This window comes from Saccharomycopsis crataegensis (genome assembly GCF_037102585.1).
Source record: "Saccharomycopsis crataegensis DNA, jcf7180000000075, whole genome shotgun sequence".
NCBI lineage: Eukaryota > Fungi > Ascomycota > Saccharomycetes > Ascoideales > Saccharomycopsidaceae > Saccharomycopsis > Saccharomycopsis crataegensis.
The window spans coordinates 510410-534728 of record NW_027043822.1 but is presented as its reverse complement, the minus strand read 5'-3'; the positions used below and the strand labels follow the sequence as shown (position 1 = coordinate 534728).

Genomic DNA, 24319 nt, shown 5'->3' with positions numbered 1-24319 from the left:
TTTTTTATATTATCAGGTTCTCCTAGATTTCTATTGGAGTACCTGGTTTGGAATTTTCATCCTTTTTTTTTGGGCTCAAACTTAATATTGCAATGGCTGACAGGTTTTCTGATGATTTAGAATAGTATCTTTCTGTTTCCTGTATTGTATTATGTAATGTTAGACTATAATCCTCTAATATATGAATATGGGGAGCTATTGCATGAGGGGCTCTTGTCTGTTGTCCAGGAGTACATAGCAATTGCTAGATCGTCCTAATGTGACAAGTATTTGTATCTTACTTATTGAAGAATTCGACGTTTGTAATATAAGTTTGGTCTTATGTTAGTCGACGGATTGAGAGTCTTATATCATAATTCGATCTAGTAATGGTTGTATCGAATGAAATAAAATACATTGTTAAAGTAAGTATAAATACTGTATAAAGGTTTAAGCGTGTCTTATAAAATAAGAATAATAAGATGGAGGAACGAGAAAGATCCCTCTATTTAAGTAGTTCAATTTTCTTTTAGAACTATTAGATAGTTCTAAATGATAATAGAAGATAATAGAAGATAATAGAAAGTAATAGAATATCCTGGCATGTTCAAGAACCTAAAAGGGAATTCTTCAAAATACTAGGATATTCTACGAAGGATTATTAGTGAACTAATGCATCCTAGAAGTGTATTAACAATAGTATAATGATACCTTGAGCATGACATATATCACAACGTTCCTATTAACTTATTTATATATATGTGTACTGAATATGAACTAGAGATTATGTAATATCTTACACAGTATGCTGCTATTTTTGCGATATAAAGTGTTCAACTGTAACATATATTGCTTGTAATCTTCTAATTCCAATCTTATCTAAAACTTGAAAATTATTCTAGCAAGTCAAGCCATTGGAAAATTATATTACTATATAATTCCTAGCTCGTAACTTACTATATTTCATAAATAATTTGAGAAGCTCATTACAGATGATATTTCAAAAAAACAACAACTTAAATCCATTAAAATACATAAAAACAAGAACAAAAAAGAAAAAAAAAAAGAAACAAAAAAAACAAAAAAAACAAGAAAATATCTAAGTCGAGAATGAAATACTAATAATATTGATTTATTTCGTGAAAAGCCTTAACAATATTAACTAATATTCATTTATTAGAAAAAACAAACTCCAAATCCCTATTACAAAGATTTGAAAAATGATCTTGATATTCAACCAACTTCAATAAGTCTATCTGAGTTTCCATCAAGATCATTATTCGAAACCCACAATTTTCCATAATAGTCATATAGGTCGGTCAAACTGCTATCATATTCAATAAGTAATGCTTCAGAGTTCTTCAATTCTCCTTTTTCATTAATAAACTCACTTGCACACCAATTATAAGCACCACATTCATAGGATAACTTCCAACCAGATTCTTCTTTGTACTTTTCTTGGGATGGCTCAGAAGAGTGTTTCTCTAGTTTCTTATACATATTATCACTTGGTAGTAACACATTATTAATTTTCATATTTGATTTATAGTACTCTTTCAAAAGAGTGACATTACCAGAAAATTCCTCTTTGAGTCTTGGAACATTCTCAATATCATTTTGCCAGGTTTGTTTCTTACAAACTTTGAATCCAGAGTTGAACCACAAAAGAGTAAAATCATCATCACCAGAAATGTGCCCAGGGTGACTTGAGCAAACCTTCACTTTTTTTGTGTATTCAGACTGGTTACTGTGATCAGTTTCAGAATGCTCCTCAGCCAAATCCTCTATTGTAGCACTGCCAACACTAACCGCATCATGCTTGTTGAATTCGTAATTTTCATCACCAACAATCGACAAACTTAGCCAAAATAATTCCTTATCACCCCAAACTCTCCTGTTAGCAGGAGTCCAAACTTGTAATTGTAATAATGACAAAATGCTATTAAATTTCTTCTTTTTATTAATTCCAATGAGTCCAGCTTCCATTGAATGTTTATATTTTTTAGCGAAAAAATTATTCAGAAGAGTCTTGGAAGTTGATTTTGGAATACCAAATATGGTTTCATCCACGATAGTTGGCAACAATTTTTTAAAGAAAACCACATCATGTTCCATCAAAAGCTCCACCGAGCTCCTGTCTTTGAAGAAAATCGTATTTGATTTTTTGTAGGGCGACGAATTGAAAAAGTCGGAAGGTTTGATTAGTGGAACAGCATCAGAATCTAAAAGAATGATTTCTTCAAAAGAGCTAAAAAAATATGCAAGAAATTTCATATAAAACCCACCAAAGAATTCTAGATATTCAGGTTTTATTGATGCAGAAACGTTGACAAACCAAATTTCTTGTTTTCTAAAGCTTGTTCGTAAACTCGCTAGTGGAATTTTAGCAAATATGGATTTATCAAGTTTGAGTTTTTTCCGGGAGACTCTAATGATTCTGTGCTGATTTTCCCTTGATATATCACCTCTATGAATAATTTGTATTGGTAGTTCATTATCAAGTCCTCTAAGAAGTCTAATGAGATTAATAATGTCTTCAACTTCTCTATCAGACCCAGTAATGACAATACCTTTATCTGATATCGAATCTTTGAAATTCTGTAGGAAGCATTTAGATTTCAGAAAAGCCTTGTTATTATTGTGAGAAGATTTTGATTGGCGAGAATTAATATTCGGGATTCCCCAATGAGTATCACCATTCCATCTAAGATAAATGGGCAAATGACCGCTGATGAAAGGAAAAACCCTTGATTCAATATCTTGGAATTTACTTTCACCAATAACACTATGTTCAAGAATATCTTTGTCTACCTCAATGAGAGGGAGATTTTTCCTTGCAAGTTTTCCGTTAAGGGATTCAATAACCCTCAAGTCATTGAAATTGACCGGCCCGTCGTTAGAATCCCTTTCCAGTAAGTAACATCTACTAAAGACTCTGCTATTAGTTATTGCATCAACATACTTTTGCTCTGTTTCTAATGTCTTTCTAAGATCTTCTCTATAATTATTCTCCAACATAAGGTAGTCATCCTCAACAAGATAACCGTCATAACTTTCTCTGACGTCTGACGGATTTTGTGATATCTTTCCCTGGATAAGCTCTTCTTTATGTTTAAGGAAGTAATAATTTTTGTTAAATACATCAGAGTCGTAAAAAGAGTCTTTGTAAGCACCATTACTCCAATTTGGATCGTTTTGATAGAGCTCACTGAAATAGAGCTGACACTTTTCTTTAATACCAAGTTCATTTAAGTGTAGAGAATATTTCTGTAGTAGATTTCTATATGTAGTTGATATTTCATTTTTGTGGCTTTGCTTATCTATAAGAAGCTCTATAATATCCTCTGAGAATGATAGTTTCAGTGATGACTTAATATTATCATCCTTAAATGCTTCTGAATCAACAGATAAGTTTATAGAAACACAATAAAGAGTAAATTGAACAAGAAGAAGAATACAAGAGGACACATAGAATAGTCTTCTGAAATCTTTGGAGAACGTGATCATCTTATAACTTAAGGTTTCTAATCCACAGAAGAGAATGCTTGAAACTTCAAGTTATTTGACACTTTAAAATTTAAATGAGGAAAAGAAGAAGTAAGGGGAGAAAAAAAGAAAGCTCTTGACCCTTTTTTTTCCCACCTCTATTTCAGGGTTGGCAAGGATTAGTATACGTGAAGAAGCAGGTACCGAGTTTGTTTTTAGTCTGAAATTGTTCATGCAGCTGTGATCTCATAATCTGCAGGAACAAAAAAAAATTGCTGTGATTCACAATGCACTCTTTCACAACGGGGCTATAAGATAAATCTTAAGACCAGCATCTATTTTGATATCTGATTATCATGTCATATTGTGATATTCCCTCCGTGTTGGGTCACGGACACATGCTTCGCCTATGGAGGTTCATGACAATAAGCTACCAGTTGATGAAAAAGGGATTTCAATAGTGTATCAAATTTTTTTTTCCTATTGTTTTGTCGCTTTTAGGCTCCCAGTTTTTTTTTAAGTAATGCGTTAAAGTAGATGCCGTACTGTACTGTAACCAAAAAGTTCTTGTTTTTGTTCATATTTTCGGCAAAAATATTCAAGAGAAAGATAATTTACTGGCTTCTTTGACAAAATCCCGTCTTAATGTCAACGATAACTTGGTAATAATGTAGTGATAATAAATGCGGCCATATAGGTGAGAGCCCATATTAGCCGGGCCGAAGATTTTTTAATCATACGCCAAGCATTAACTCAAGTGATTTAATAAAAATCTCACATATGAACAAAAACAACATGATTATCTGATCCAAATACAATAGCCAAGCTCAAGCTGGGTAACTCTCCTCATATACTGCATTAGCCGGCGTAGGAATAAATCCCCTAATATGTTTCGGATGAGAGTAAGTCATCAACAGTAATTGCATAGTAACTCGTGCTGGGCAACTTCACCAGGTGCTTGAAGTTTTCTATGTCATACTGTTACAAATTCCTGTGTGAAATAGATAAAGATAAAAAATGATAGTGCTGAATTGATCACTTATTAAAATGTGAAATAAGAATATATGTATATCTAGTGAAAATAAAATCATGAACAACAATAACATGTGTTTTTAAGAAAAGCGAAAGCTAAAACTTGAGTTGCAAATCCAGGTTTTCTGGGCTGTAATATTTTATTACATGTGCGAGCCCCAGAAAGTATTGCAGACCTCTCCCTTTTTTGTGTTTAAAGTTTAATCTTAACCTAAACACTACTACTAATATCAAGTAGCATGATAATTATCATATATTCGCCTCACCCATAAAGAGTAAGAAAACCTCAAATATACTAGGTGCTCTTTCCACAACCCTATGAAATCCCCCAGCATGCATGAAAGTAGAATGAGCACAATAAAGAACAAGAAAAAAGAAGCACTGTAAATACCAGAGTGCGGAAAATTATCTTTGTTAGTGGGGTTTATGAATTTGTCTAGCATATGTAAGATCTTGTGCTCTTCAGTTTGCTTCTTCTGATATTAGATTTCTCATTTTCTCATACTGTGATGTTAATAATCAAATACACGTAAGCCTATTTGATTCAAAATTTAAATAATACTCACAAAAATTTTGAATGCTGGATTGCTAATGCATTCTAGTACAATTTTTTTGATTGTTTCATCATCAAGCGATAAAAACTGTGTACAGTCAAGTTTCTTCGGATCATTACTTTTCTTGGTGCTTGAGTCATTGGGATTAAGGAAATTGGTTATATCATTTAGAAAATTTGAAGACTGAGAAACTTGATGCTGTACATAATTTACTGATGACTCTTCGTTTGCAATGGATGGTTGACTTTGAATTTGTGAAGCTTGACTCTGTAAACCGATTTTCAATTTTTCAATCTCTGCTTTTTGTTCAGCAAGTTCTTGAAGAAGATTCTGTGATGGGAAACTGTTGTCGTGAGCAATTTCTCCTGATCTATCCAGAGAAAAATTTTTCATGATGGTTGATTGACTTGTATTAATTGAGCCATACGATATATTGTCCCAAGACGACGGTGCATTTTCCATAGAAGATTTTCCAGAAAGATTGTCATTGTCTACTGTAACTGTAGGATATTGAGCAACTGCACATACAGCAAAATTCTGGATGGTGCCGGTTTTGATTTTTGAATAGTTTTTAATTCTACCAGAAATGTCACCACCATGGAAAGTTTTGCCAGATAATCTATTACTGGTAGCAGAGCCTTTCCAACCATCATCAGTAATTACCATGTTATTTGAAAGATTCTTAGTTGAACTATCTACCCGAGAAAAATGATCAGTCAAATTGATTTGCCGCTCTACGTCTCTCACATCTTTCACTATAGCCTGGCTTCCCATTTTGGGCGCAAAATGGGGAACAGAAGCAGAAATTCTGGTGTTATCATTGTAATCAATAATATCAAATTGTTGTGGATAAAGTTCAAAAAAATTTTTAAATCTCACAGCATCTTCATGAATGGAAAAATTAACTTGCAATTTTGACTCCTTAGATGAAGATAATGGTTAGTCAGCAATTCCAAAAGCACCAGAAACCAAAAGCAAATAAGGGGCAATAAAATGAATAACAAAAAGCTATAAGGAAACTCACTTTAAATCCAAAATCATAAAATTGAAATCCGATAATGGATCCTTTTGTATAGATTTTCACTTGCTTTGATACTTTATGACAAAGCGCCTCAATAATGGAACGCTTGACATCAATTTTTCTCTATCTTGAGGGTTAGTGGATGTCATATAACTAGTTTCAAGACATTGATCATTTAGCAAGATAATTAACAAAAAGTAATAAGAAAGTCGCTTTAACAAACCAACAGGGTAGACTTCACGTTGATCTGGATTATCAAGTCCAATGTGTCAGCGGTTATATTGAGGCCATCCTTGTTATCAATATGAGTCCAAGAGCCATCGGATTTTTCAAGGGAATATCTCTTCAAGCCTGAAATAAGCATAACAGAAGATAAACCAGTCATTTAGTGGTTATTAAATTGTCAAAAGTGGGTGGAACTAAAATATTCAAACTGTGATGGAAGGTAGGGCATAAATGCAACATCACGGCTTTTTTTTTCCTCTAAATTTTTTCCGCCGCTTGCTTCTCCTACATTAATCAAAATTTTATAACTAATAAGAAATACACTTGTTAATTAAAAAAGATGAGACTATGGAAACATTGAAAATACAAAAGTTGCGATACAACAACGCAATTATTTTAATTTATATAAAAAATTTTTATATTGGTTTGGTTGAGAAGAGGCATTAACTAAAGAAAAAGAGTACAAATCAAATTTAGACCTTGATTTCAGCAGCAGCTCTAGCAGCTCTCTTGGCCAATTTAGCGACGGTCTTAGCACCCATGACACCACCACCCCAGTGTCTTCTGTGGTCTTCGTATTTGTCAATGTAGTTAGCGTTGACAGAGTCAATCAAAGTAGCCAAAGTAGCCTTGTCTTCATCTCTGACTTCGGTCAAGGCAGCGACAGCAGCGGTCTTTTGGTGAACCAAAGCACCCAATCTAGCCTTACCCTTCACAATGGCGTATGGAACACCCATCTTTCTACACAAAGCTGGCAAGAAAACAACCAATTCAATTGGGTCAACATCGTTGGCAATCAAAACCAAAGAGGCTTTCTTGTTTTCAATCAAACCGACAACATGGTTCAAACCGTATTTGACAGTGTATGGCTTTGGAGAAGCTTCTTGCTTGGTCTTACCTTCAGCGATGGCAGCGGCTTCCTTAGTCAATCTTTCCTTCTTTTCGGCCTTAGTTTCTGGTCTGTATTTGTTCAACAATTTGAAAGATTGAGCAGCAGTGTTTCTGTCCAAAGTTTGTTGAAATTGAGCAATAGCTGGTGGAACCTTCAATCTGATGGACAAGATCTTCTTTTGTCTTTGCAATCTGATGTATTCAGGCCACTTGACAAAACGAGACAAGTTACGCTTTGGTTGGACATCTTGACCAATACCAAAGTTTCTTGGGGTAGAAGCAGTCAATGGGTTCTTGGCAGCTTTACCTTTAGCAGCCTTGGAAGCAAATGGAGCTGGAGCAACCTTCTTACCTTTTGGAGCCTGATGTTTGGTTAGTATAATAATTTAACATTTTCTCACGTAGTCATATATGCACGAAAAGAGGAGTTCCAGAGGGTTCTTAGGTCTCTCATATGAATCTAGGATCTAACTGTTCTTATTTAATAATAATTTTCATAATTAATGTCATCATAAAGTCTCGTTGGTCACAGTGGTATTTTGCAGTGGATTCAATATTTTATGGCCAAATGTTTTTGTTTGCTCTCATTTGGATTCTCTGATGAATGTGTTGCAGGATGAAAGTAATTTATGAATGTGTCCTATCAAGAAAAAATTTCTTCCATTCCATTTCTTAACTATCAAAATCATATCTTCAAGATTAATGAATACCAATTATGGAGACATTATCCATTGTCAAAATATTATGATGATGATCTTTTTAAATAGACACAGAATCTAAGACGCATTTAATACTTAACTATTACATTTCACAGATCATAAAGTATTTATCACACAATCAAAACAATTTTTTTCAATAAAGTGCCACAACTATTTCCAATATAATAACTTCAGATGATTCCCCTTGGATTCTTCTCTCTCATTCATTAACTATTCCTCTCTAGACATACCATTTTTGATGATTACTATTGATGGTTATTATTATTAAGTCTTCAGAGCAATAAGGTAAAAAATTTTTGATAATTTTCACACATCATAATTTTAGCGATGGTTACGTGCTCTGCAAGGTATCTCACAGATGTCGAAGAAATTTTTCAGTGAGCGGGACAGGATAAGCGCTGAGTAAGCGTGACAGTTTTAAACACGTGTATATATACAGGGCTAGTTACTATAATTATTAGGGCTACAAACACACGCTCCTTCGTCATAATATGAAATTAATGGAAATAATATCTCATTATTCATATAACTATGTATATATGAGAGGAGGTCTACTCTTCAACCCCAGCTTTTTCCAAGATGGATTTGTACTCTGGAAAATTCTCTTTGAGTAATCCCAAAATATTCAGATAATCTTTCTTTCTGGACTTGCATATTCTCTCAAGGTTGTTTATATCATCAGTGAGCTTAATGATTTCTTCATTATTAATGATTTTCCCTTTGATCGATTCCTCTAATGATTTACATAACTCTCTATCTGTTGTGATATCTTTTACTAGGCTTCGCCTTTCGACAAGTAAGTTTTCGTTATTCGGCTCAATGGTGGCTTGTTTAAGAGCTGTCAATGTTAGGATAGTACAGTATTTAGAAATAAAGGGTAATTAACATACCACTATTTAACTCCTTCAATCTATTTTTTACCTCTTCAAAACTGTTTTCAAGATCAGTTACTACCTGAATGGTGATCTCTTTCCCAGACTCATCTATTGCCTGTTGTTGATCATCCTTCCCATATCGATAAACGTAGAAATTCATTTTCCCGTATGTCTTCATCAATAACTTGTTATTTGTAGCTAATAATGCTAGGGCTTTAAGTGCCACCGATTTGGAAATTTTGTTGTGTAAATTCAAAATGATATCATTGATAGAGTATGGCCGGAACTGCTCTTTAAGGTATCCAAGGAGAATGCCGCTGGCGGTCTCAAGATCTTTTATCTGATCGTCTTTTTTGACTTTCTTTTTTGGAGGCATAATGTCTTTTAATGAATTTTTTTTTTCCTAATGGCTGTTTTCTAATATATAATGTAAATGAAAAATTAAAAGTGGCGCACCTTTTATAGTCCCTCATGGCAACCGTCATCCCCTTCCCTATATGCTTGATACAGAAAGAGAAATTTAAAGTTACTAAAGTAAAACAAAAAAAATACCAAATTCCATGAACCATGCATGAAAAGTTATCATTAGTGACGTTTTTGACACAAGCGCCTCATTGGATCTTCCAATACATTAGGATATTTGGAAGTTGATGTCATGTTGAGATGAGTTTATGCACTTTCCCAGTGATACATTACCCGCCAATATCTGACCATCATGTGCACATGATTTTTTTTTCTTGCAACCAATTTCACTTTTTGAAAGAGCCGGGTAATGAGCTCTTCAAAATTTTTTTCTCATCCGTGGAAGATTTAGTTGAAAATTTTTTTTTTTCTTTATTTCTCCTTGTTACTGAAATCATTATAGTATTCAACTAAGAAATATATTAAAAATGTCTGCCAGACCACAAGTTACTGTTCTCTCCACTGAAGGTAAAGCTACCTCTGCTTCTGTCCCATTGCCAGCCGTCTTCAAGGCTCCAATCAGACCAGATATTGTTCACTCTGTTTTTACCAGAATCAACAAGAACAAGAGACAAGCTTACGCCGTCGCTGAAAACGCTGGTCACCAAACCTCCGCTGAATCCTGGGGTACCGGTAGAGCTGTTGCCAGAATTCCAAGAGTTGGTGGTTCTGGTACCCATAGAGCCGGTCAGGGTGCCTTCGGTAACATGTGTAGAGGTGGTAGAATGTTCGCCCCAACCAAGACCTGGAGAAGATGGAACGTCAAGGTTAACCATGGTGAAAAGAGATACGCTACTGCTTCTGCTATTGCCGCTTCTGCTGTCCCATCTTTGGTTTTGGCCAGAGGTCACAAGATCGAAACTGTTCCAGAAGTCCCATTGGTTGTTTCTAACGAAGTTGAATCTATCACCAAGACCAAGGAAGCTGTCGCTGTCTTGAAGGCTATTGGTGCCCACAGAGATGTTGTCAAGGTCATCAAGTCCAAGAAGTTGAGAGCCGGTAAGGGTAAATTGAGAGGTAGAAGATTCACCCAAAGAAGAGGTCCATTGGTTGTCTACGGTCAAGACAACGGTTTGGTCAAGGCCTTCAGAAACATTCCAGGTGTTGAAACCGCTTCCGTTTCCTCTTTGGGTTTGTTGCAATTGGCTCCAGGTGCTCACTTGGGTAGATTCGTCATCTGGACTGAATCTGCTTTTGCTCAATTGGACAAGGTTTACGAATCCAAGTCCGGTTTCGAATTGCCAGCTAACATCATCTCTAACTCTGATGTCACCAGATTGATCAACTCTACTGAAATCCAATCCGTTGTCAGAGCTGCTGGTCAACCAACCCAAAAGAGAACTCACGTTCAAAAGAAGAACCCATTGAAGAACAAGCAAGTTATGTTAAGATTGAACCCATACGCCAAGGTTGTTGCTAAGAAATAAATTAGCTAAATCTGATGGACTCTTAATGGCTTTTAGATTTAATTTCATATTGTTTATTAATTTAAATATATAAGAAGAAAGGTCTATTGATGTTCTATATTACGTTTAAATCTGTAAGATTTGTTATTAATCCATGTATTCAAAAAACAGTTTTATTGTGCTTGAATATCATTTATTGTACAATAAATGTGATAAGAATGTAACTCTATACAAGTTGAGAGTTGACTGATGGATATAATGTGGGCATTGTACGGTTTTGTGTGTACTTTTTATTGTGCGTGCGTCTTGGGCTCCTGTCAAAAAAGCTTGCTATGGTTGCTGTTTTTAGGAGAGCAAATCATAAAGATATAAATATCAACAAAACCGCAACTCCCGCCACAACGGGTGTTTAATAGTTTTTACTCTTTTTACATCCAATTATTTTTATGAAAAATAGTACATGTATTTAAAATAGTACAGCCATGAACCAGACTTATTCTTTGAGAGAAACAAGAGCTCCAACTCAATCGCAGCTTCAAACCCCAGCCCCAGGACCGTCTTCCACAAAAACTGGGAACAAGTTTTTTGGTAAAGGCTCCCTTTCTGGTTCCATCAGAAAAACCGCTGCTGGTAATTTTGGTCCGCAATTGGCTAGGAAGTTGGGTCAGTTTATCAAAATTGAAAAGAATGTTATGAGAGCTTTAGAGATGGCTGCTAGAGAGCGGAGGGAAGTTGCAAAGCAATTGTCAGTGTGGGGTGCCGACAATGATGATGACATCTCTGATATTACTGACAAGTTGGGGGTTTTGACTTATGAGATTGCAGAATTGGAAGACCAATTTATTGACAAGTATGACCAGTACAGACTTACCTTGAAGCAAATCAGAAATATTGAAGCCTCAGCCCAACCGACAAGAGACCGTAAGCAGAAGATCACCGATGAGATTGCCCATTTGAAGTACAAAGATCCAGCATCTCCAAAACTAGAAGTATTGGAGCAAGAGTTGGTTCGTGCGGAAGCAGAGTCCTTGGTTGCTGAGGCTCAGTTGTCCAATATCACCAGGGAGAAATTGAAGGTTGCCTTTCACTACCAATTTGATGCCATGATTGAATTTTCCGAAAAGTTGGCGTTGATTGCAACTTATGGCAAAGCCTTATTGGAATTGTTGGATGACAGTGCAGTCACTCCAGGTGAAGTGAGACCATCATATGATGGGTACGGGACTTCCAAACAAATCCTTATTGATGCTGAGAGTGCTTTGCGTAACTGGACCCTTGACACTGGTGTCGTTAAACCTTCATTACTGCAGCACAAAAATGCCGCCGATGTCTACGAAGAGGCAGAGCTGCTTGGAACTGTCGAAGAAGAAGAGCCAGCAGCAGCTAACAAGGTGAAGTGATGATGAAATGCTTTTTTTTTATTTTTATTTTTTGAATTAATACTATCTAATTAAATAATTGCATAGCGCTTTCTATTTCTAATTTTTATTCATTGGGACTTGCTGGAACCGGAGTAGGATGTTGAGCGATAGTAGACTTTATTACAAAATGATGGTTAAACTGTGCATCCATACCACCAAATATTATTTATACATAATTAACATTGACTTGAAAGTCCCGAAAGAATATTATTATTGTAATGAGCTCAGCTAATGATTCCAATGATCCTGTCATTGCTAATGCACTGAACACTTCAACTACTTAGTCTGATATGGCTTCTACTGCTATTCAACAAGCGGGTGACCCTAGCTCAGCTAGCGACTCCCATCATGATGTTTGTATCATTATGTTTTTATTATTTGGTTCACTTTTTTTGAGCCAGTTAATAAAATCAATGTTAATGATCGTTCTTTACATCTTCAATCGACAGCCTCTCTATTCGAGTTAATACAACAAAGTAGCATAGTAATAAGAACAATAAACTAACACCAAAGGTAAAGTGAAAAGAAGAAGTCATAAAAAATATACACTTAAACAACAAAAATAAGAGAAAATAACAATTACAAAGTAGAAACCGTATAAACAAACAACAATATAAAAAAAGAAAAAATAAGTAAACTGAGAAAAAGAAGAGCAGATTTCAAAATAATTTTTTCTTTTTAAAAGAATAGAAGTTTTACAAAAAACCAACAAGGAATAGTAATAGTGACAATTTCTTTTTTTGTTTCAACGATCATTTTTTAAGCTCCATTATCCGTGCTTGCTCGTTACTTTTCTTCAACTCCAATCTCCTTTGCTTTTCTTTATCCAATTTTTCCTTGGCACGATTAAATGATTCGATATAACTTTCATTTAAAGAAGTGGTGTTATCAGGTAATGGCAAAGCCGAAGGCCTTTGGGCCAAACTCTGTTCAAATACCGTTTTCCCCAACTTCCTGGCAGTCACTAATTCAGAGACTTTTGGGATTTCGCCACGATCATCATCAGCTTCTGACATCACAGATTTTTTCAACTCAGGGTTGGAAGCATCCATTCTTTGATTCAAGATATGATTTCTGAGATTCCTAGCGAATTTGGAATTGCCGCCTGTTTTTGCGAGTTTTCTCAACTGTTGCATATTATGAACACATCTATTGATAGTTTGGATCAATAAGTTGGCATTCAATGGCTTGGACAAATATTCATCCATCTGAGCTTGAAGACATTTTTCTCTATCTCCCAACATTGCGTGGGCCGTCAAGGCAATGATTGGCAATCTTTGTCTGAACGTTTTCTTTTCCCATTCTCTAATCTTGGCTGTGGCCTCAAACCCTGAAGCTACCGGCATTTGAACATCCATCAAAATAACATCATAATCATTGGTGGTAACTGCCTCATAAGCTTCCAACCCATTCTCGACCACCGTAACATTATGTCCGTTTTTCTTCAAAATTCTGACTGCAAGCTTTTGGTTGACAATATTATCTTCGGCAAGCAAGACATTGTAAGATAAAGTGCCGTCAGAATTTGGTGGGTTACTACGTGATTCCAAGGCAGGTTTCAAAATACTTGCCAAATCACTAGGAGAGCATGGAGTGCTACCATAAGCACTAATACCCAAATCCAAACAAACCCTCATATTAACAGAAAGGGAAGGATGTAACAATACAATTGGAATGTACTTGACATCGGACAATAGTCTCAATTGCTCCGCAGCCTCGATCGAATCAATTAAAATAATATCATGTCTAAATGGATTGGATTTCTTTACTTCTTCGATACTTTTAGTTAAAGTGGTCTTAAAAGTCAATTTCTCCACTGCTTCCTTGATATTACCAATTCCATCTTCATCATGATCAAAACAAATCAATAAAACGTTTGGAGCATTGAATGGGAGCAAACTTTCTATTTGGCGTTCAAGTTTCACCGTGGCAGGCTTAACGGCAATTGTGAAATAAAATTGTGAACCGTGACTATATGTTGAAGTGACCCAAATACTTCCTCCCATCAAATCAATCAACTGCTTGGAGATCGATAAACCTAAACCTGTACCACCAAACTTTCTGGTGGTGGACCCATCAGCTTGACAGAAGGTATCAAAAATCACTCCTAATTTGTCTTCTTCAATACCAATACCAGTATCGGCCACACAGAATTCGAGGAAAAATCTTCCATCGTCGCTGACCCAGTCTTGCTTACGAACTGATAACGAAACTCTACCAGCAGTTGTGAATTTAATAGCATTCCCGACCAAATTCAAAATGACTTGTCTCAATCTAAAGGAATCACCAATCAAATTATCGGCAAAGGTGTTATCGCAATGATACACTAAATCTAATTGACGCTCGATGGCCTTAACCGCCATGGTTTTCAATGCCCCAAATACCGTGCCTCGTAAACTGAAATCAATTTGTTCAACCGTCATTCTATTGGCTTCAATTTTGGAAATATCAAGAATATCATCAATGATAGTCAATAGAGAATTTGCCAAGTTGTGGACAATGGATAACATTTCTCGTTGATATTGAGTCAATTGGGTGTCCAAAGTCAATTGAGTCATCCCAATAATACCATTCATTGGAGTTCTAATTTCGTGGGACATATTGGCCAAAAATTCGGATTTCGATCTGTTGGCCAACTCAGCAGCTTCTCTGGCAGCGGTATTTCTTTGAATCGATTCTCTTAAATTCAAAACCATCTGATTGATTTTGGTTTTCAAAGCATCCATTTCCCCAGAGGCCTCAACAGTAATGAATCTTGTGAAGTCTCCATCAGTTGCCGCAGCGGTAATTTGGGCAAACGCTCTCACCTGAGTGGTCAAGTTTGCAGCCATTGTATTGACATTTGTGGTGATTTCTTTCCATAATCCATCAACGTCACTAACCTGAGCCTGAACCCCCAATTTACCATCAATACCCACATCCTTTGCCACTCTGGTGACTTCCAGGGCAAAGACTTGCAAAGAGTCCACCATCTTATTGATAGTATTCTTCAATTCCAAAATTTCCCCTTCAGCCTGAACAGCAATCTTTTGAGACAAATCACCATGAGCGACAGCAGTGGTCACTGCAGCAATAGATCTCACCTGGTTAGTTAAATTAGCCGCCATAATATTCACATTAGTAGTAACTGCTTTCCAAGCACCTTCGACATCTTTAACATTGGCCTGACCTCCAAGAATACCTTTTGTGCCTACCTCTGTTGCTAAAGTCGTGACTTCAAGAGCAAAGTTCTGCAATCTGTCCACCATTTGATTGATGGTGATCTTCAATTCTAAAATTTCCCCTTTACAACTGGCAGTGACTTTTTTTGACAAATCCCCATTAGCGACCGCGGTAGTAACATTGGCAATATTTCGGACTTGATCGGTCAAATTGGTAGCCATAGCATTCACATTATCAGTTAACTCTTTCCAAATCCCTTCAACTCCTTTGATTCGCGCTTGACCTCCCAACTTACCTTCAACCCCGGTATCTCTAGCAACTTTGGTGACTTCAATAGCAAACGTTCTCAACTGATCCACCATGGTATTAATGGTATTCTGGAACTGCAAGATTTCTCCTTGAGCATGTACATTAATCTTTCTTGATAAATCACCTTTTGCAACTGCACTGGTAACGTCGGCAATTTCTCTAACTTGGTTTGTCAAATTCAAGGCCATGATGTTCACATTGTCGGTAAGCGATCTCCAAATACCCACTGTCCCGTCGTTCTTTGCTTGCCCACCCAAAACCCCGCTGGCGACTTCATTAGCGACTTTAGTAACTTCCACAGCAAACGTATTCAATTGCTTCATCATTGTATTGATTGTGGTTTTCACATTCAAAATCTCGAGATCTGATTCAACATCATGGATTTGAACTTTTTTGGATAAGTCACCCTTGGCGACAGAAATCACCACAGAACCAATTTCCGATAATGCTTTCCTAAATGCCTTGTTGGCATCTCTAGAACGATTCAACTCATCATTGAGTTGGATCACCTTGATTTTCAACAAGTTTGTATCGTTCACGGAATCTAAGTCTTCGACTGGGTCCTTTTCAATAATTGAATCGACGCTTTTACTGACTATTTCATCAGTGATATTATCGAGAATATGCTGTGGTAATGATGCTTCATTTTGATCGAGCGAGACATCATGTTTAATAAGAGGAGGCGGAGACGATGAGGAAGAGGTCGAAGAAGGAGAGAAAGGTGTTTCACTCTGGCTTCTTGAATTATATCGATAATGATATCCTTTATAAGTATTCAAATCAATCTGTTTTTTCATCGATATGTTTTTCTTTTCCAAACGAGAGATTTCCTTTTGCTTGATAACCGAATCATTATTGACAATAACCAATTCTTCTTTTAATTCGGAGATATCTCTCTTTAAAGTTCGGTTATCAGATCGCAACTGTTCGATATCTCTAGTTAGATCGTTCACATAGTTCAAGAGATCTATTCTGAAGAAGTCGCTACTGCCACTGTCTTTGAACAGCGTGAACTTCTGAGGATCTTGTAAGATTGGTAAGAAATTCATTAGGGTTTATGAATAAAGATAATCAATAATAAATAAAAAATTCAAATAAAAATCAACACGCGGCAATTATTTGTCGATATATTCAATTATCCTAGGGTACCAATGATTTTTCTTTATAACAGCAACGTTTTTTCTTTAAAAAAATGTTGTACGAGTCAATGATGTATATACACACCCCAAACCACTTCAATAAGCTGTGCAAAAAAAACAACAACAACAATAAGAAAAAATAGCGATAATATCACAAGCCAGTTGAACAGACTCCCCTGGAATTCTAGATCTCAGCGTCTTGCTTTCCTTTAAATGAATGCTGTTACTAGCCACTTAGTGAGTAGTCGTCGTCGAGATGGGGGAGAGAAGGGGGAGGAGAAAAAAAAAAAAAAATTACTGCCGATCTGTGCGCGCGCCTCGTAACCAGAAAATCCACATGGACCCACGGGCATGGTTCCATGTGCATGGTTTTACAATTTTCTTTCGGCCCTATTTCACCCTCAAAACAAAAGTGTTCAAACAGGTAACTATTCTCGATTAATCTCTATATTATGTCTCATTAAGGGTCTCCATTTCCTGTTGTTTCTCTTACATGTGTTCGAGTATTTTGCAGTTCCTGCAGTCTAAAGTAAGGAACCAAACCGAAAAAAACAAATGTATAACCTACATATTTTTAAAGGAAATACGCACAATCCGCTCGTTTCTCCCTGTAGAGTGAGAGAGAAAATTCAAAGGTTCAAATTTCAAGCCCGGGTGTTATTTTTCTCGCAAACGACTCTGGATGCGGATCGCTGTTAAAGTGTATACATATATATACGATCCAACAAATCCAAACATGGTATCACGTCTATTGCCACTAGAAAGAGAAAAGAATACAATGTCATAAGAAATAATGACGTCAGAGATGGTGAGTATGAATATATATGTCTATGTGTAAGATGCTGAGGATTTTTTATGCTGTGTGGTATAAGAATAATAAAGAATTCTAAAAGGGAACAAAACCAAAATCAAACGTATAACATGAAGAATTTCTAACAAATGAAAATAATTAAATAATTATCAAAGAAGAAGAAGGTAAAATCTAAGCTGAAGAGGGACAGAGAGAGAAAAAAAAACAGAGGTATGGTAAAAGCTGCATGGCGAATAGCCGCAAATCAATATACGAGAGCACAATAAGTACCGGCAACGGTCAAGACCAAGCTGATACCAATACTAATTTCAAAGAAGAGTCTTTTGAAATGGCTCAATTCATCGTAAAACATCTTATAATAAAACAAGAATGGCAATGTGATGCAAATGGTGAAGCAAATCAAACTTCCCATAACCGCCATAACTTGAGCAAAACTAGTACACAAGTTGGCAATAAGGAAGGCAATAAAAATAATAATCGCCTTGTCCATGATTTTGATTGGATTATGGGGTCTTGGGTCTGTGTGAACATTGAAATATTGGTCAAGAACTGTGGAAACTGGGCGAATAACCAAAGGGCCTTTGGTCAATGGCACCAACCCTAAGAATAAGCATAATGTGGTTGGAATCCAACTGGCATAACCTTCGGCTTTCATGATAGAATTTGTCAAGATTTCAGCAACATCGTTACCAAACATGATGTAACCAATTAAAGCGGCGGTCATGTCAAGAGTGATAGTGAAACTAAAGGCAATGGTAATTGACTTGCCAAATTTTTGGGGATGTCTCATATCACGATACAACTCAGGGAAAACAGCATGGCCACCAAACAACGCCAAAAAGATCCCCAATGACACCAACAAGTATTTATATTCTTCTGGCCACAAAAACATTTCTGATGGGGACAATAAGGAACCTTGACCTGAAGGTTTGGAAAACCCAGCAATGATACATACAAGCACAGTACCACTAGTGCAAACAATTCCAACAAAACTCAAGTTAGACAAAATGTTTAGCGGCAACAATGAGAGACCCAAAATAATGAAGCAATAAATGATGCTGAAGGTGAAACTGGAGATATTTGGATAGAATGTATGGAACGAGTCCGAAAATAAAATGATAAGTGCCACTGCTGCTCCAATCAAATCCAACGAGAAGGAAATGACACAACCAATAAATGCAAGGTCACCATAACAGTGTCTGGCAATATCCCCATAAGAAAACAAATTGGAATTGCTTTTCAAGCATCTACCAATCAACAAAGCCGAATAATTGGTAACGACCCCACAGAGCGCTAAAAGCAATACCCCATAAACCAATCCTGAATATTTGAACCCATAAGATAAGGAATAGAGACCAACACCAATCAAGATATTGATCGAATTGAAAATTGTTTGAGGAGCGGTACTTCTTCCAATGATCAAAGTTCCGTCATCCCCTTTACCGGTGATTCTAGAATTCAGAGAGTATAACCGATTGCGTGATAACAATTGGTCTTCCAAGTCGCCAGGAACCAAAGACCCAGACATAATGCTGGCATCATTAAACACGCTATTGGCATCGTTGAAAATACTATTTTCATCCAGAATTGCACCATAACTAGGGAAGATACTAGGCGCGTTATCATCAAAGCTCAATCTTGGGCTATGACTTGCTGCTTCATCTTGAGGAACAATCAAGTTTTGCATATGACTTTGCATTCTGGAATAGGAACCAACAAACTCACTAATGGAGTTTGGACCACCAGCATCGAATATTGAGGCCCGACGAGAACGAATAGGGGCACCAATTGGAATTGCCAGGGGAGGGCTTTGGGTTGAAGTAGTGCCATATGACATGGTGATTTAGGGATGTCTGTTTGCAACTATTGACGAGTTTGTTAGTGGACGAAGAACTTTTGGGCAATACAATAAATGTTTATATATACACGTTGACAGATTTTTCAGCTTCTTGTTTTTTCCAACCGTTTGTTTTCTTTTCTTTTTTTTTTTTTTTTTTTTTTTTTTTCCATTCCTTAATTAGACAAGTTCTGGGTTAATTGGGATGATTGACTGTACAAAATGTCGATGGGGTACGTGACTGCCCAGGGATTCAAAGAGTTTGAAGTAAAATGGTAATTAAAGGCCGGAAGACAATAGTACTTACCAGTGACTATAATACGTAGGATATTATGAGACAATTTTGAACACAATTAATGGGCCAAAATACAGAAGAACGATGTAAAGACTAAAGAGAAAAAGGTTGATAAGGAGACTAAAAAATGTGTCAGCCGAAAGAGAAAAAAAAAACAACAAAAATCTGTGCACACGTGACAAGGGTTCGTTGCCTCACAACGCCCAGTTTCCTGCCAGCGGAACACCCAAAAGCGGTATTTTTTTGTTTTTTTTTTCTCCTCCGGCTGGAAGTATTCTGTTCAATTATGGTACATTATCGCTTATCAATATATTGGTTGCTGGTGAGCGCTGCTTGTTTCAAATTGGTTATCTTCCTCAAATTAGCAGGGATCTGTGGTGCAACAACAAACCAGCCCCATGGGTCGGGGGCCTTCCAGAAAAGAAAAAAAGAAGAAGAAAAAAGAGAAAATAAGACAACCAGCAGGGTAAGCGCCCATCAATAGAAAAAAAAAAAAATTTCAGAAGGCTCATCTAAGTGACTAGGATCTCAAAAGTATTGGATACCAATAGAAAGCAGTGATCTATTTAATCATGGAGAAGAAGCTCGGTGATTTGACCTTACAAGAGAGCTCAAAGATCGGTTGGGAAGCACTGGACGTTGATATTCAACACCTTAGCGAAGACTCCGACTCTGAGTCTGAAGAGGAGGAAGAAGAAGAGGAAGAAGAAGAGGTGAAACAAACATATCGAGAAAAGATCAATTTCTCCAAGAAAAATCAACCGCAAGTGCCATCATCAAATCATGAACATAAAAATATAACTGAGTCTGAAAATGGTCAAATTCTTGCGAAATATCAAGATAAAATCAAGATTGATTCACAAGTCAAATCAGCAAGAATTGAAAAAGATAAAAGTGATCGTGCCACAGTAGAAAACGCCATTGACCCAAAAACTTTCAACCAATTGCAAAAATTTATTAGGAATGGGACCTTAACCAAAATTGATGGGTGTTTGAGTACCGGGAAAGAAGCTAACATTTATTACGGGATCAATGAACTCACTGGTAAAGAATTTGCTATCAAGGTTTATAAAACCTCGGTTTTGGTCTTCAAGGATAGAGAAAGATATATCAGCGGAGAGTTCAGATTCAAAGGTTTCAAAAACAACAACAAAATTAATGCTCGGAAGTTGATCAAGGTATGGTCTGAAAAAGAATTTAGAAATCTAAAAAGATTGAAACTTAACGGGTTTAATGTCCCCGAGCCATATGAATTAAAGTCAAATATTTTAATGATGGAATTCTTGTCAAGAAATCCAGTTGATGAAGAAGAATCTCTGGCTGCTGCTGCTGATGCTGAAAAAGCTAGTCTGGCTGTTAATGACGAGGCGGCCGCTGCGGAGAGCGTCGAAGATGCAATTGCTCCATTGACCATCAAATCATCGGAAAATGAACGAGGTTGGCCAGCTCCAAGATTAAAAGATTATGAGTTCAAGTCTGATCAACAAATTTTTGATATTTATCAACAGATATTGGTTAATATGCGATTGATGTATCAGAAGTGCCGATTGGTTCATGCGGACTTATCAGAATATAATTTGATCATGTACAAAGATGGAGAGATTTATATCATTGACGTTTCGCAATCTGTCGAGCCAAACCATCCAATGGCGTTAGATTTCTTAAGAATGGATATCAAAAATATTAATGATTATTTCCAAAAGAAGAAGAAAATTGATGTGTTTCTAGAGAAAGAAATCTTTAAGTTTGTCATTGAAGATTTCGATGTTCTTGTGAAAGATTTCGGGGACTCAGAAGGACCAAAAGAAGTTGAAAAAGACAATTCCAGCGATTACAAAAAAGAGAATCAATACAATGCAGAAGGTTTAATGAAACTCGTGGGAAACTTGAAGTTGAAGCTTGATGAAGAGGATGAAAAGCAAGATGAGATTTTTAGAAATTTGCATTTAATGAGGGACTTGAATTCTTTAGAAGAACAAGATTTTAAAAGATTTAGAGAAGGTAAAATTGATGTTTTCAAAACTATGGTTGTTGATCATCGCGCCAATAAACAAAAAATTGCTGAATCTAAAGAGGCCGATGAGGAGGAAGTTGAAGATGAGGAGGAAGAAGATGAAGAAGATAATGATGAAGATGATGAAGATGAAGAAGATGACGAGGAAGACGAATTCGAAGAAACCGAGAAGACCTTGAAAGGAAAGAAGCATGAAGATAAAGATGAGAAAAAGTTGCGCAAGAAATTGGTTAAGGAGCAAAAACAAGAAAAGAGAAAGACAAAAATGAAAAAAAGTGTCAAAAATAAGCTTATAAAAAAATCAAAAAAGAAATGAATTAAATGTGATTTGTTACATCAATAGAAAATTAACCCTAATTCTATCTAATGACCTTTATTATTAATATATTATATTTACATTTCATATTCCAGAAATCCTGTTGTGTTTCAACGTTCTTGAGAACTAACTCTATTGAAAAAAAAAAAATGTAAACTACCAAAAATAAGGAAATATATGAACATATTCTCACTGGATGCAACATCCTTCGCCACTATACTTGGCTTTTCTATACGCAAGATAATATGTCTCAGCTTCAATGGTTTTCATTCTTTCCTTCTGTTTTTCCTTTACCTGCTTTGGGAAATAAGTCTTCATATAGTCCTGCAATTCGATATCCAAATTATCTGATGTTGCCTCCATGACTGCCGGACTACGACATACTGGACATTCATCTTTCTTTTGGCGTTGTAGATTAACCAAACATTGCACACAAAACACATGGCTACATTTGAGTCTGATAGGTCTATAGGCAATAGTGAAACATATGGGACAATCATAGTCTTCAATTTGCGGTATTACCGACACAAGTTTTTCAGAAATTGCCCCATAAAGAGTGTTGATGAATGACTCGTTAATGAAGGGCTTTTGCGACATGATATCGGGAATTTGAGTTCTGACAGCCAACGCCGTTTGTTTATCGAATTTCTTGAGGATCTTGGTTACCGCCAACTTATTGAGATGATGGAATTTCATCGCTTGAAGTAAATCAACATTAAGTTGGTAGAATGCTTCGTACGCCACCTTTGATTTTTTATGTTTGAAACCTTGGACCAAATCTGTGGAATTGATTTCTTTCTCAAATTGCTGCAATCTTTTGCTAGAATCTTCAAACTTTCTTTCTCCGTGAATGTCATCAGTCACATAGAATATCCTATTTTCCAAGTATATTTCGAAAATTTCTCTCCAGCTATCAAGGTCGGTCCTCCACTTGCTGGGCGATGATAATGACCCAATAGTATCACTTATGGTTTCAATTTCTTTTGTCATCTTTTGTTCATGTTCTATTTTCAATTGTTGGAGATTTGTTAATTCAGTGAATATTGTTTGAAAAAATTCGTCATCTTCGTGTAGATCAATCGTGATTCTTACTCGTTGTAAATTTTTCAATTTCTCAATATTTTGTAACTTGATTTGATCCTCCTTAACTTCCACAATTTTGTCAGTCTTCCTGGTATGCTCAATATATTTAATGATTTTTTGCCTAATTTCTTTAGAATATTCATCATTGTCATTGTTTAAGACCACAATCAATTTTGGCTTGACATACTGTTGATCTTCTACCAATAAATAATTCGCTATTGGATGGTTTTCTTGTTCTTGGACCGCATCGTCTTCTAATACCTGGATTTGAAATTTAAGATTATAGAGTATCGGCTCTTTATCCTCAAGGTCAGTCCCTTCGAGACTTATATCTTGTATTTTCTCCTCTAATGATTGTAATGATACTGGTCCGTCCTCCTCCTCCTCATCTTCTTTTTCATTATCACCCTTATCCCCATTATTATTATCATTTTCCATGGAAATATCTATTACTTTAGTATCTGAGGTATTTATAGTCGCATTGGTTACCTCTGAGGCACTGAGTAATATCCCCATGGTCTCCTTGGAAAGCCCAAGCACCATTAGCTCTTCAGCAAACCGCTTGATTCGTTTTTTCAATGCCTTGTACTGAATAGCATTTTCGGCCCATTCTTTGGGGACGTCCAGCGACGCCAACTCTTTCTCGAAGTATTTCCCAAACTTCATGGTGCTATATTTTCTTGCTAATATAAGTTATTGTAGGGAGACAGCTCTAAAGATGCATATTGTTTATTATCTTTCTATTATATATCACCATCCAGTTGAAGAATTCTCTTCAAATTGGCACGTGGGTTAACAAGTGACCTGAAAAAGAAACCCCTTTCCACATGTGGATGGAACGATAAGGATCTATCCATAATAATGGGACTGCGATTTGTGGTAATATAAACGGCAATATAAAGACTGCCAAAAATATATGAAAACAGGAAGCGGCAAATTCAAATCATGATTCGCACATAACAGTGCTAACAATGTAGCACTGATGACAATGTAACACTGTATAGCATGTATTCAATCTACTATTGGGTGTAGATCGACAAGCAAATAGAGGATATTGAATAAATTTTCATCGGAAGAGAAAAAACTTGAGAAGTTACAAGACTTCCATGAGGAAAATAAATTAAGTTTTGACTTCATTTTACATGAGCTAAGTGCTTTTGGCTTCAAAAAACATATCATTTGAAAAATTTCATTAGAAACAGAAACAAGAAAAAACAACCAATCAATATACCATAGTATGAGAAATGAAAGAAAGCTAGAAGAAAAATAAAAAAAGTTCTTT

At 36.1% G+C, this 24319-nt stretch overlaps 10 protein-coding genes across 10 annotated transcripts; 3 read left to right on the top strand and 7 right to left on the bottom strand. All coding sequences in view use genetic code 12, as the record gives it.

Moving 5' to 3' along the window:
• Positions 1-1212: 1212 nt before the first annotated feature.
• On the bottom strand, positions 1213-3486 carry DASC09_023750 (alpha-mannosyltransferase; the record flags this gene model as incomplete). The annotated part of the gene is made up of 1 exon (XM_064995978.1): positions 1213-3486. One exon carries the CDS (start codon positions 3484-3486, stop codon positions 1213-1215), a length of 2274 nt encoding a protein of 757 aa, XP_064852050.1.
• Positions 3487-4959: 1473 nt separating this feature from the next.
• DASC09_023740 (uncharacterized protein) lies at positions 4960-6457 on the bottom strand (the record flags this gene model as incomplete). The annotated part of the gene is made up of 4 exons (XM_064995977.1): positions 4960-5001; positions 5064-5972; positions 6076-6195; positions 6296-6457. The coding sequence occupies 4 exons, from the start codon at positions 6455-6457 to the stop codon at positions 4960-4962; spliced, it is 1233 nt and encodes a 410-aa protein (XP_064852049.1).
• A 313-nt stretch (positions 6458-6770) lies between these two features.
• Positions 6771-8140, bottom strand: DASC09_023730 (ribosomal 60S subunit protein L8B; the record flags this gene model as incomplete). Its single annotated transcript, XM_064995976.1, has 2 exons — positions 6771-7550; positions 8138-8140. The coding sequence occupies 2 exons, from the start codon at positions 8138-8140 to the stop codon at positions 6771-6773; spliced, it is 783 nt and encodes a 260-aa protein (XP_064852048.1).
• A 318-nt stretch (positions 8141-8458) lies between these two features.
• HOP2 (Hop2p) lies at positions 8459-9158 on the bottom strand (the record flags this gene model as incomplete). Its single annotated transcript, XM_064995975.1, has 2 exons — positions 8459-8745; positions 8798-9158. 2 exons carry the CDS (start codon positions 9156-9158, stop codon positions 8459-8461), a joined length of 648 nt encoding a protein of 215 aa, XP_064852047.1.
• A 514-nt stretch (positions 9159-9672) lies between these two features.
• On the top strand, positions 9673-10671 carry DASC09_023710 (ribosomal 60S subunit protein L4A; the record flags this gene model as incomplete). The annotated part of the gene is made up of 1 exon (XM_064995974.1): positions 9673-10671. One exon carries the CDS (start codon positions 9673-9675, stop codon positions 10669-10671), a length of 999 nt encoding a protein of 332 aa, XP_064852046.1.
• A 461-nt stretch (positions 10672-11132) lies between these two features.
• DASC09_023700 (Eisosome component PIL1/LSP1 family protein) lies at positions 11133-12050 on the top strand (the record flags this gene model as incomplete). The annotated part of the gene is made up of 1 exon (XM_064995973.1): positions 11133-12050. One exon carries the CDS (start codon positions 11133-11135, stop codon positions 12048-12050), a length of 918 nt encoding a protein of 305 aa, XP_064852045.1.
• A 773-nt stretch (positions 12051-12823) lies between these two features.
• DASC09_023690 (uncharacterized protein) lies at positions 12824-16591 on the bottom strand (the record flags this gene model as incomplete). Its single annotated transcript, XM_064995972.1, has 1 exon — positions 12824-16591. The coding sequence occupies one exon, from the start codon at positions 16589-16591 to the stop codon at positions 12824-12826; it is 3768 nt and encodes a 1255-aa protein (XP_064852044.1).
• Positions 16592-17736: 1145 nt separating this feature from the next.
• Positions 17737-19329, bottom strand: AVT1 (Avt1p; the record flags this gene model as incomplete). The annotated part of the gene is made up of 1 exon (XM_064995971.1): positions 17737-19329. One exon carries the CDS (start codon positions 19327-19329, stop codon positions 17737-17739), a length of 1593 nt encoding a protein of 530 aa, XP_064852043.1.
• Positions 19330-20196: 867 nt separating this feature from the next.
• RIO1 (protein kinase RIO1) lies at positions 20197-21954 on the top strand (the record flags this gene model as incomplete). The annotated part of the gene is made up of 1 exon (XM_064995970.1): positions 20197-21954. The coding sequence occupies one exon, from the start codon at positions 20197-20199 to the stop codon at positions 21952-21954; it is 1758 nt and encodes a 585-aa protein (XP_064852042.1).
• A 189-nt stretch (positions 21955-22143) lies between these two features.
• On the bottom strand, positions 22144-23703 carry DASC09_023660 (uncharacterized protein; the record flags this gene model as incomplete). The annotated part of the gene is made up of 1 exon (XM_064995969.1): positions 22144-23703. One exon carries the CDS (start codon positions 23701-23703, stop codon positions 22144-22146), a length of 1560 nt encoding a protein of 519 aa, XP_064852041.1.
• Positions 23704-24319: the final 616 nt, after the last annotated feature.